Source organism: Jaculus jaculus, chromosome 5 (genome assembly GCF_020740685.1).
Source record: "Jaculus jaculus isolate mJacJac1 chromosome 5, mJacJac1.mat.Y.cur, whole genome shotgun sequence".
NCBI classification, from domain to species: domain Eukaryota; kingdom Metazoa; phylum Chordata; class Mammalia; order Rodentia; family Dipodidae; genus Jaculus; species Jaculus jaculus.
The window spans coordinates 91,285,870-91,297,371 of NC_059106.1; the positions used below are offsets into that span (position 1 = coordinate 91,285,870).

The window sequence follows — 11,502 nt, forward strand, 5'->3', positions numbered from 1 at the left end:
ATTACCAAGATATCACTGGTTAGCATTCGAGTCTGTTCACTTTTATGCCCTCTCTCTCTCTCTCTCTCTCTCTCTCTCTCTCTCTCTCCATATTTACACAGAAGATGCATAATTTCTCCTCTAAACCACTTAAAAAGCCACTTGCACTGCAAGCCACTTGGTGTGCAGAGTTGGCCTTACTTATGATGTGACTGTTTGCTGCTTAGATGCCAGTTAAGCATTTTGGCAGGAATGCCAACAAGACAGCTGCTGACGGGTTGATAGTCACAGGCTAAGACATGCAGTAGCAGCTCATCTGCTTGCTGGGTTACAGCAGGCCATGGTCTGGAAGCTGTACCCTTACACTGACTATCAGCTCAGCACCACCCCTGAGGTCTAGAAATAAGTCTCTTCTTTCTGATTTGCTTTCGCTATGCCCACATCAGGTCTCAAAGGCATCCGCAGACCTCATGTCCTACTGTGAGGAGCATGCCAGGAGTGACCCGCTGCTGATCGGCATTCCGACCTCAGAAAACCCTTTCAAGGATAAAAAGACGTGCATCATTTTATAGTGAAACAGTAAGGCAGCTCCTTGGCCTGCTCAGCATCAGCCATGAGCAGCAACTTGAAGAGAGATGCCTTCAGCTCATCCGGTAACCACTGCTAGTAACGAACATGCTCTTCTTGGAATGATAGACTTTGAAGTCTGTGTTTTCCAAGTTGCCCTTTCTTTAAAATACTCTTTACTGATTTAATACAGAATAACAATCTTGTTTTCTATTTGGTTACTATAATATCATATGGGGTTACTGTGTAAGGAAAATGGGGGTGGGGATGCTATCTTTCAAATAAACAATTGATTCAGATATGTTAAGATCTAAATTGCCTAAGCTCCTACAAATTAAAATGTCAAACATAACTTCAGTCCTCAACCTTTATATCATATCATATCATAGATCATGTTCTTAATTAGGTTTGTGCTGACCTGTATAGCATACCCAAGGCATGGTAGGGGGTGAGGGGATGTGTCTACATTCATCTTTGTGTGTACAGTATTGGCACTAGCCTCATCAGCTCCCTGGTCCTAGAAGTTATTCCTTTATCTTGAGCTGTGTGTAGGTAAAATAAAAAATTATCTCCAAAGCCAGGCGTGGTGGCACACACCTTTAATCCCAGCACTTGGGAGGCAGAGGTAGGAGGATTGCTGTGAGTTCGAGGTCACCCTGAGACTCCATAGTGAAGTGAATTTCAGGTCAGTCTGGGCTAGAGTGAGACCCTACCTCACAAAACCAAATATATATATATATTTCCATATTTTCATCTGTATACAAATAGTAAAAGAAAGCCCATCCTGAAGATGATCTTTGCTGTAGTCACATGACATCATCTCTCCTCACCTGAAATTTTGCTGGGCCTTTTAGGCAACAATAGACTGTGCCAAGTAAAATTTTAAAGCTGAATTGAAAGCCCCTTGGAAAGGTGTTGATTCACAAGCCTTCTGGGCTTTTATAATCCTGAGACTTAAGTGAGTGAGTACCTTTAGGAGAACCCTGGTTAGCTGCACTCCGGGGCTCCCAATCTCTGCTGGGTTGTGGGTAGACACCTCTGAAACTTCTGCCCTTGTGGTCAGAATGAGACACGGAGAGAACCATGAGCCTTGCCAGAGGGGAGCAGAAATGAGTGAAAGCAGTTGCTCTCCTGAGCCCCGGCTTGCTTTCTTCTTGTCTTCATGATATCTGGCCTCTGCTGCTAGTGTGTGTTTTCAGAGTAGAGCCTCCCCCAGTCCCAGCTCCAGCTGGATGAAACACATAAGCAAGTGCAAGGTTGCAAGACACTAAGCTCTTTGCAGTTTCATCCCTACCTTGTCCACAAACCACCTGAGGAGGCCTTGAGGGAGGCTTGGATGCAGCAGGCCAGTCCTTGGTCCAAAGAGACCAACACTGAGTATGGAGCACCTTAGTTTTCCTCTGATCATGGAAAGAGACCCCACTCCCTCAAAATCCAATGGAGGTCCCCAAGGCACATGCCTGCCATGACCAAAGAGGTAGCTTGACTTTGTCATAAAGAGAAGGTCCATTTTATTTAAGCACCCAAACCAGACACAAGGCCTATGTTGTTTTAATTCATCTTCAGTCCATTGAAATAACTACTAATAAAGAATTTTAAAAGCATTATCAAAAATGACTCCACCCCCAGGAGTTATTTACGTCTCCTCAGCACTGTGAACTGGCCATGTGGAAGTCGTGGCAGTGCCCTCCACCTTTCCTCACCTTCTACCTGATTCTGTGGTACACTCAGTTCCCAAGCAAATGATGGGCACCTGCTTAGGAGAGAGGAAGCTTTTACCTTTCAAAAGGTAAAACTAAAAATGTACACCAAAAAGACAATTTTTACACTTACTTAATGAAACCTTCTTTTTTTACAAGTATATTTTTCTACTTACACTTTCAGAGCACTAATCTTATTTTCACTCTAATTGTAAACATGTTTATTTTTATGCAGCTTATTACAGAATATTTTCATGAAATTACTTTTATTCTAGCATTGTGTGTGCACTATTGGTGGCGGGCAAGTACATGTGTTCCTTCTACTGAAGCTCTTGTCACCTGACAGCACACGGTTCCACTAGGCTGCGTGTCTGTCAGTGTGCTTGGAGTGGTAAGAAATGGACTTGAGGTCCAGTAGACTTCATTTCATCCTCACTGGGTACTAACGTCTTATAACTTCCTGAGTAGGTTATGCTACATTCATTTAAGAAAATGGAATCAAATCCTTTGATGCTGGACCCAAGACGGGAAAAATTGTAGCCAAATGTCGATTAACTTATAACTAGATGTCTATGTGAGAAGATATAATATATGTATACATTTATATGACATGCAAAAGTCACTTTTATTTATCTGCCTTTGTTCTACTATGAGGCCATTGTTTAACTGTCATAAATGGACAGAATGCCCAAAATGTGGGGTATTTTCCCCACAAACTTACTTCTTTGGCTGCCTTTTTGTGCTACTACTTACGTATGTTCAGTCGATTTTTGTCTGTAATGTCTCTTCTATTAACAGTGATATTGGGGTTTTTGTATTCTTGTATCTTCAGTAGTTCATCGTAAATCTGTCAGTTGAGGCCTCAGGACCATGATGAGATAGGCTAGACAGCAGTTCATGCCTCCAAAGTATTTTACAGCAACACACACTTTTTTTTTTTTATAATGGGAAAATACTTTGTATACCAGATGTTTCACAAGGTGTAGGTTGTAGCTAAATATTTTCTTTTTCTAAAACCAGGCTTTTTAAAAAATGCTTTACCTTATTAAGATGAAAAAGTGCCATGCTTATGTTTTAAATGAAAGGCCTGATTTGCTTTCTCCATGATTGGACCATTTTTATACTTTAATAATTGTTAGGCTATCCAGTTTAAGAAAAAAAAAAAAAACACCTTTATACCAATGATTTAGTGATGTTGACATGTAGAGTAGTTTCATAGTGGAAGATTGCCAAATTCTCTCTTCAGCTGCCACTTCTCTCCAACTTATAACTAAAGTACCATCTAACTTCTTACTCGGAATTTTTATTTAAGGTGTATTCAGGCCCAAGAATAGAAGGACAATGCATGTCACTCATTTCCAATGAAATAAATGTGATGCTAGAGAATGTTATGAAGTGCATTGACTTCTTTTATAGTAAGCCTGTCAATGAGAAAAATACATCAGATCAAAAGGGAAGCGCACTTTAGCTGAAGCCAGTGGCCTAGCATTTAGCCTTGGGTCACTTTCCAGTCAGCCGTGTGCCAGGCGGCTTTGGACCAGACACTTCAGTTCTCTGAGCCTCCACTTCCCTGTTGTCACAGGGGCTGGAAGCAGATGGTGGCTGAGATCCCTTCTATTCCCAGATGCCTTGATTCAGTGACCTTCCTCTAATGGTCCTGCCAACGTGCTGGTGCTATAAGCTGCCTCAACTAGAAAATTGGTTTGCCTATAATACGTGCTCACTTGATAGCTTATGCAAGGCCTTTGTTATATAGTGCTTTTTCCCCTTGTATTTTTGGACTTAGTTACTATACTGATGTCTTATTAGCCTGTAACTACAAACATAGATTCTTTTGCTGTCTCAGTAAATTTTCATTTGATAAACTGTTGTTGAGATTTTGTTATTTTGTAACATTTTCTAGCTGCTCATCCGTCCAGCATCTTAATAACTTTAACACTGTGATCAATGTTGGGAAAGCTGTTCTATGGAAAGGATAAAAGCATTTATTTCACTGTAAGCATGTTCACAGATTTGAGAGTTTCATTAAATGCACCATTGCTTTACTTCCTGGGTCAGTGCCTCTTGTCATTCGACCTGTGTTTTGCTCAATAAACTAATAAAAAGACCGTTTTTCTTCCTTGTCTTCCCTTCATTCAGTTGACATAGTCCCAGCACCTGCTGGGAGCCAGGTGCTTGGAGTCAGGCCCTGAGGACACACAAGTGGAGGAGAAAGTGACTCACGCTTAGAGTGTGGATTTCCCATATTGCCCTATAAGCAGCAAGAAATCTTAAGAGGTGGCTAAATGGTGACTCCTCACTTACCAGTTGTGACCATGGGAACAAATACCACATTTGCCTCAGGCATGCCACCCCCTAGTCTGTCCTTTCCATGGAGATGAAGGGCTTGGAGTGTCTTCTCAAAGGAAAAGAGAGAAAGGAGCAGCCAGAGAGCCCCAGGCGGTGTGGCGGATAAGCTAGGGCAGCAGCCCCTGCCCTGATAGCCCCCTGTACACACCTGCCTACAAAGGGTGAGACAAGCGGTGGTCACTCAGCCCTTTCCAGGGAGCACGGAAGAATGTAGGTACATTGGCAGTGAGAACTAGGCAATGACTAACAAGCACTTCCACCAGTTCTGACCAAATTCCCACAGTTCTCTTTAATTTTCCTTCACCACATCTACCTCCACCCAGTTCTTATGACTCTAGAGGCACCTGTATAAGGGATAACGGTGAAAACACGGAGAGAGATGATGAGGCAGGAAGGGCGTGTAAGTCAAAGTGGTTATGAACAGGAAACACATTGAAGAACCAGCATCAATTTAGGAGGTAATGGCACTTGGTCTTTTAATTTCTGTGGACATGTGCCATGACCAGCTTTTCATTGGCAAGAGGGTCAGTTGTACACACACAATCGTCCTTTTCATTCCCAGGTGAGGTGGGCAATCCTGGGCACGCATCCCTCCCAGTCTGTCTGACCGCTCTGAGCATGCTGGTAAAACCTGCTCCCACCATCTTTGCTCAGCCTAGTCTTGCGACCGCCTGGAGCTAATCTGCTGGCTTCCCCAACCACTAGTGCTGTGAGTATCAAATGAAGTTTGCCCCCCCATCAGCCTGCAGGTCCTGTTTCCTTGTCTGAGTTGTTCAGATCTACATTTAACCACAGTTGATGTCTGGGCAAACCTACTGTTAGTCCTATGAACTCTCACTTCAAATACCAATTTTTTCAGAAATCATTTCTCTGCCCTGTAGAAGATTGCAGTTCAAATAAATTCATACTAAAGTGTTAATGACTTAATATGTTGGTTTGTAGAAGATCATTGGCAACACAAAGTGGACTGTGGAGGGAACAATGCTTACTCTAAAGGAATGCAAGCCAATAGTAATAAAACTCTAGGTATCATTGAGAACTATTACAAATGAAGGACTCCTATAGTACTCCCCAAAACTTCCCAAATAGTCGATGCCATTATGAAAGCAAATCAAGTAACTAAGATACACATTAAAAGCTGGTCGTGGTGGCACACATTTTTAATCCCAGCACTCGAGAGACAGAGGTAAGATCACCTGGAGTTTGAGGCCACCTTGAGACTATGTAGTGAATTCAAGGTCAGCCTGGACTAGAAGGAGACCTTACCTTGGAAAAAAAAAAAAAAAAAAAAAAAGCTGGTCGTGGCACTTGCCTTTAATTCTAGCATAGAAGTAGGTGGATCACTGTGAGTTCAAGGCCAGCCTGAGACTATATAATGAATTCCAGATCAGCCTGGGCTACCATGAGATCTTACCACTAAAAACCAATACCAGAAAGATACAAATGGATGGTGTCAGGTCTGAAAGGAAGACATATTCAGCTAGACATCATTGTATGAGCTCTACTTACCCAGCCATCCCCCATTCCTACACACATACACACACACACAAAACTAGAAGACATTAACCATGTGACAAGAGGATGTGGAGATCCAGCAGGTAAGGTACTGGGTATACCTAAAGCAATCACTCCTTGATCAAACATGGCTACTTGCACTGGTAGACTGAGTCATTAATGTCCCCTGGGATCAATTTAAGAACAATCTTAAAATTTATGTGTGAGATTTTTAGTTGGTATGATTTATTATTATTTTTTGTTGGGGATTGAACATGAGACCTCAAGTTTACTAGGTCCTCACTCCTAGCCATGAATAAATTAATTTTTAAACTCATAGTGTGATTTTACATGTATAAGGAAAACTAAAATTAGCAGAACAGGGGTTGGAAAGATGGCTCAGCAGTTTAAAATGCTTGTTTGCAAAGCCTTTTAACCCTGGGCTGGATTCTTCAGTACCCATGTAAAACCAGATGCACAAATTGAATTGGCAAGAAGTCCTGGCATGCCTGTTCTCCCCTTCCCACTTTCTGCTTGCAAATATGTGTGTGTGTGTGTGTGTGTGTGTGTGTGTGTGTGTGTGTGTGTGTAATTTTTTATTTTAAGAAATAAGCCAAGCGTGGTGGTGCATACCTTTAATCCTAGCACTTGGGAGGCAGAGGTAGGAGGATCACCATGAGTTCAAAGCTACCCTGAGACTACATAGTAAATTCCAGGTCAGCCTGGGATAGAGTGAGTCCCTACCTCTAAAAAAAGAAAAAAAGAAATCCAAAAGAAAGAAAGCCAAAAAGAAAGAGATCTGGGTGTGGTGGAACAAGCCATTAAATCTCAGCACTCGGGAGGCAGAGGTAGGATTGCTGTGATTTTGAGGCCAGCCTGAGACTACATAGTTACATAGTGAATTCCAGGTCAGCCTGGGCCGGAATGAGACCATACCCTGAAAACCAAAAACAAAACAAAAAAGCCAGATTGCCTTTTCTTTTTTCATGTTTTTTCAAAGGTCCAGCTGGCCTTAACTTATGTTTGTAGACACTTGTGCAAGGCACTGAGAAAGGACGACACAATATTGGACTCAAGATGCTAACTGGACAGTTTGCACATGTTTTCCTACTTAGGCCTCTGTGGTGGTTTGAATCAGATGACACCATAAACTCATATTCTGAAGGCTTGGTCTCCAACTGATAGCAATTTGGGAGTTGTGTTATTGGGGTGGGCTTAGGGGTGTTATAGTCAGCTCCCCCTTGCTAGAATCTAGCTCACTCTCTTGCTATTTTCTACCTTCTGTGGAAGAGGTGATGTTCAGCCTCTGCTCATGCCATGCTTTCCCTTGCCATCATTGAGCTTCCCCTCAAGACTGTTAGCCAGAGCTCTCTCCCGTCAGCTGCTTTTGCTCCAGTGCTTTGTCCCAGCAATGAGTTGACTTCAGCAGTCTCACAACTAGTGGAAAGTAGATGTGATTCAACTTCATCTTTCAAGTAAAGAAACAGGCTTAAAAAGTTGAACTAGAACGTGCAGTGCCTGAGCTTACGCACCTGCATCACCCCAAGTCCACACCCTCTACTGCCTCCATATTTTTAGTATGGTTTGGATAAGTGCACACATTTAATCTCAGCACTCAAGAGGCAGAGGCAGGAGAATTGCTATGAGTTCGAGACCAGCTTGGGACCACAGAGTAAGTTCCAAGTCAGCCTGGGCTAGAGTGAGACCTTACCTCAGAAAAACAAAACAAAAAAAAAGAATTTTTAAAAATGGGATTTTTAAATCAAGAATAACAAAAACCAGCAGTGGTATATCCTAGACATTTAGTATGACCAGGTACTGTTTTTTATTAATTCATTTATTTCCCACAACAAATCCAGTAGGTAGCTACTATTTTTAACCCCACAAGCTTGGGGAGATCCAAAGGTGTGTTTGATATACTCTTTTAAAAAATTGAATTTGTCATAGTATGATTTAAATAGAAGATTATATATAGTCATCCTCCTGCCTGCCTCCCTATCTACAAGAAGATATAGGTTCCAAGACCCTCAATGAGTGCCTGGGACCACAAATATTACCAAGCCTTATATATACTGTATTTTTTCCTATAACTACAAACTTATGATAAAATTTAATTGATAAATTAATAGCATTGTAATAAAATGATTATAAATGTGTATATAATTATAAATTATAAATGTATATATTATTATAAATTTATGCCAGGCACGGTGGTGCACATCTTTAATCCCAGCACTCAGGAGGCAGAGGTAGGGGAATTACAGTGAGTTTGAGGTCAGCCTGAGACTACATAGTGAATCCCAGGTCAGCCTGGGCTAAAGCAAGACCCTATCTCATAAAAAAGAAAGGAAGGAAGGAAGAAAAAAGATGATGAATTGTTGAATTTTTGTATTTAATAGTTTCTTGTTTATTTATTTATTTGGAAAAGAAATAGAGGCAGATAGAGAGCAAATGGGCATGCCAGGAGGGCCTCTAGCTATTGCAGACAAACTCCAGACGCATGTACCACCTTGTGCATCTGACTGATGTGGGTCCTGGGGAATCCAACCTGGGATTTTTTGGCTTTGCAGCCAAGTGCCTTAACCACTAAGATATCTCTCTAGCCCCTTCATTTAATATGTTCCATCCTTGGTTTGACTTCAGGTAACAAACCTTGGAAAGTGAAAGTTTGGGTAACAGGATTGTGTTCCTTAAAATCCAAGTTTGGCCAGGCGTGGTGGCTCATGCCTTTAATCCCAGCACTCGGGAAGCAGAGGTAGGTGGGTCACCATGAGTTTGAGGCCACCCTGAGTTTACATGAATTCCAGGTCAGCCTGGGATAGAGTGAGACCCTACCTCAAAAAAAAAAAAAAAAATCTGAGTTTGTTCTATTCTGACTGGTACCATTTTCCATAGGACTTTAGGTTAATTATGATCTCTAGTTTTGTTTCCTTACCTCCTAAAAAAAAAGTCAGGTTTTGTAATGTCTAATGTTTGCTCTACGTTTACATTTTATATATCTATGAATTTAAATTTCTTATAGATTTATGAAGGAATAACAGCTCACTTTTGGTTATTTTCCTCCTTGAACTAAAAATCAGGAGGAGAATCAAAATCCAGAGTATGGAGGCTGAGAAGGGGTGGATTTGCTATGGATTACTAAAAGAATTACTTCCTGATACTTCAGCTACTAACTTCTCACCAGGACTGGAAAGAACTTTTAAGGATAAATGAATTGTAGAAAGGTATTTTGGATTTGGGCTGTGTACAAGAGAGAGGATTATGTAAACAAAGTCTTCCAAGAACCATCTTACAGTGACCTTGTAATCCATAGCTAGGAGAAAGAAAGCAGCCCAAGCTGGCATCACTTGGAAACAGCAGGGTCTTTGCATTCGGAGGCAGGACAGTCACCCATCCATTTGTTGAGCCGCAGGACGGTCATTCATTCATGGCTGAGCCACCACTAGGAAAACTGTAGCTGTTCTTGGCCCCGTGGTAGTACGGTACGCCCTTGATAAACACAGAAAAGACAAAGACCTCTCGGGAGAGTTTAGATGGGAATAATGAAGAATTGACAATAGGAAGAAAAGAGATCACTATGCAATGTGGCAAATGCTATTATTAGATATTATTAGTACCTGGAGGGGGCAAAGGGTCAGTTGGGCTTTGGAGTATGAGTCAGAGTTTGTTGGTAAAGAATAGGGAAAAGATAGTGTATTAGTTACTTCTCTCATCAATATGACAGAAGCAATTTCACAGGGGAAGAATTTATTTTGGCCTGTGGTTTAGGGGGATATGCTCCACTATGGTGGGGAAGGCATGACCTCTGTGGCTCTCTCCTTGGCTATAGAGCTTGCTGTGTGGCTCATTATGTCTCAGCTGGCTAGGATGCTCCAAGCGCTCAGGCTAGAACCCAGGCTCATAGGTCCACCCCTAGTGATGCACTTCCTTCAGCTGGTGCTCAGGCACATTTCACATTCAAGCCATCACAGATGGTCTCAGCAGTGGAAATGGTGGGTTCAACAGCCAGGGGCTGGGAAGATGATTCAGTGGTTAGAGGCACTTGCTTGCAAAGCCTTCTGGCCCAGGCTCAGTTCTCAATCAACTCACATAAAAGCCAGAGGCAAAAAGTGATACAATCATCTGATGTTTGTTTACAGCAGCAGGAAGTCCTGGTACATTCATCCACGCAGGAGCATGTGGGCCTGCAGACACACAGGTACTAATAAATAAACATGTCAAGCAAAGAAGCTGTAGTTTCTCAAGAAGCTGGGGTGTCAGGGCCGGTGAGCCCTCTGCAGCAAGCATGGGGGGTGGTGAGGCTGCACAAGAAGGACAGGGCGAACCATCCAAGCCGCGTGAGCTCATGTGAGTGGGTGGCGGTGAATTCTGAAACAAGTCTTCACGGGATCGCCTTGTTATCAGGAAGATAATTACAACCAAGGAGATTATGGTGGGGAAACAACTGATGGCAGTGTTCCTAATGTCTGCTCAACTCCTCCACTCCAAACTCTCATCACCTCCTCCTCTGATAAACATGTGCATGTATGTAAAAGATGGGCTTATTCACACTTACTATACACTGGTACATACCTATAGTCCCAGCTCTTGGTGGTTAAGGCAGGACGATCGGAAGTTCAAAGTTATCTTCAGCTATATAGTGAGTTTGAGGTCAGCCTGGGCCACACAAGAACTGGTCTCAACATATATAAAGCCAGGTGCGGTGGCACACACCTGTAATCCCAGCACTCAGGAGCAGAGAGGCAGGAGGATCAACATGAGTTCGAGGCCACCCTGACACTACATAGTGAATTCCAGGTCAGTCTGGACCAGAGTGAAACCCTACCCCAAAAAACAAAAAACAAAAAAAACAACAACAACAACAAAAAAAACCTCAACACTGTATGTATGTGTGTGTGTGTGTAATGTACATGCACAGATCCCTCTAACATGGTGACTTAATTTTGTGCTGTTAGCTCACTTCTGCACCACCAGCTTTGGTGGCATCAGACTCTCCCATTGCTTTCCAGTCTCTTTAAAAAAAAATTTTTTTTTGTTTATTTTTATTTGTTTATTTGAGAGCAACAGACAGAGAGAGAAAGAGGCAGATAGAGAGAATGGGCACACCAAGGCCTCCAGCCACTGCAAATGAACTCCAGATGCGTGCGCCCCCTTGTGCATCTGGCTAACGTGGGTCCTGGGGAATCAAGCCTCGAACCGGGGTCCTTAGACTTCACAGGCAAGCACTTAACCACTAAGCCATCTCTCCAGCCCTCCAGTCTCTTTTTTTTCCTGCCTGTTCCCTAATTTTCCACCTTCAGCCCCAAGTTTCTATTCCTGACCCACTGCATCTTTTCTGCAGTCCCCATCTTTTCTTGGTGCTCACATAAGTTTTCACACATTGTGCTGAATACTAGCTGGAAAGTCATTTTTG

General features: G+C 42.4%; 1 protein-coding gene across 4 annotated transcripts in view; it reads left to right on the plus strand.

Moving 5' to 3' along the window:
- Positions 1 to 4,354, plus strand: part of Gng12 (G protein subunit gamma 12) — a 144,369-nt gene extending 140,015 nt beyond the window's left edge. For all 4 annotated transcript variants that reach the window (XM_045150116.1, XM_045150114.1, XM_045150113.1 and 1 more), the window contains exon 4: positions 426 to 4,354. In XM_045150116.1, the coding sequence (XP_045006051.1) occupies positions 426 to 551 (126 nt within the window). In that variant the 3' untranslated portion in view covers positions 552 to 4,354. The remainder of the gene's footprint in view (positions 1 to 425) is intronic.
- Positions 4,355 to 11,502: the final 7,148 nt, after the last annotated feature.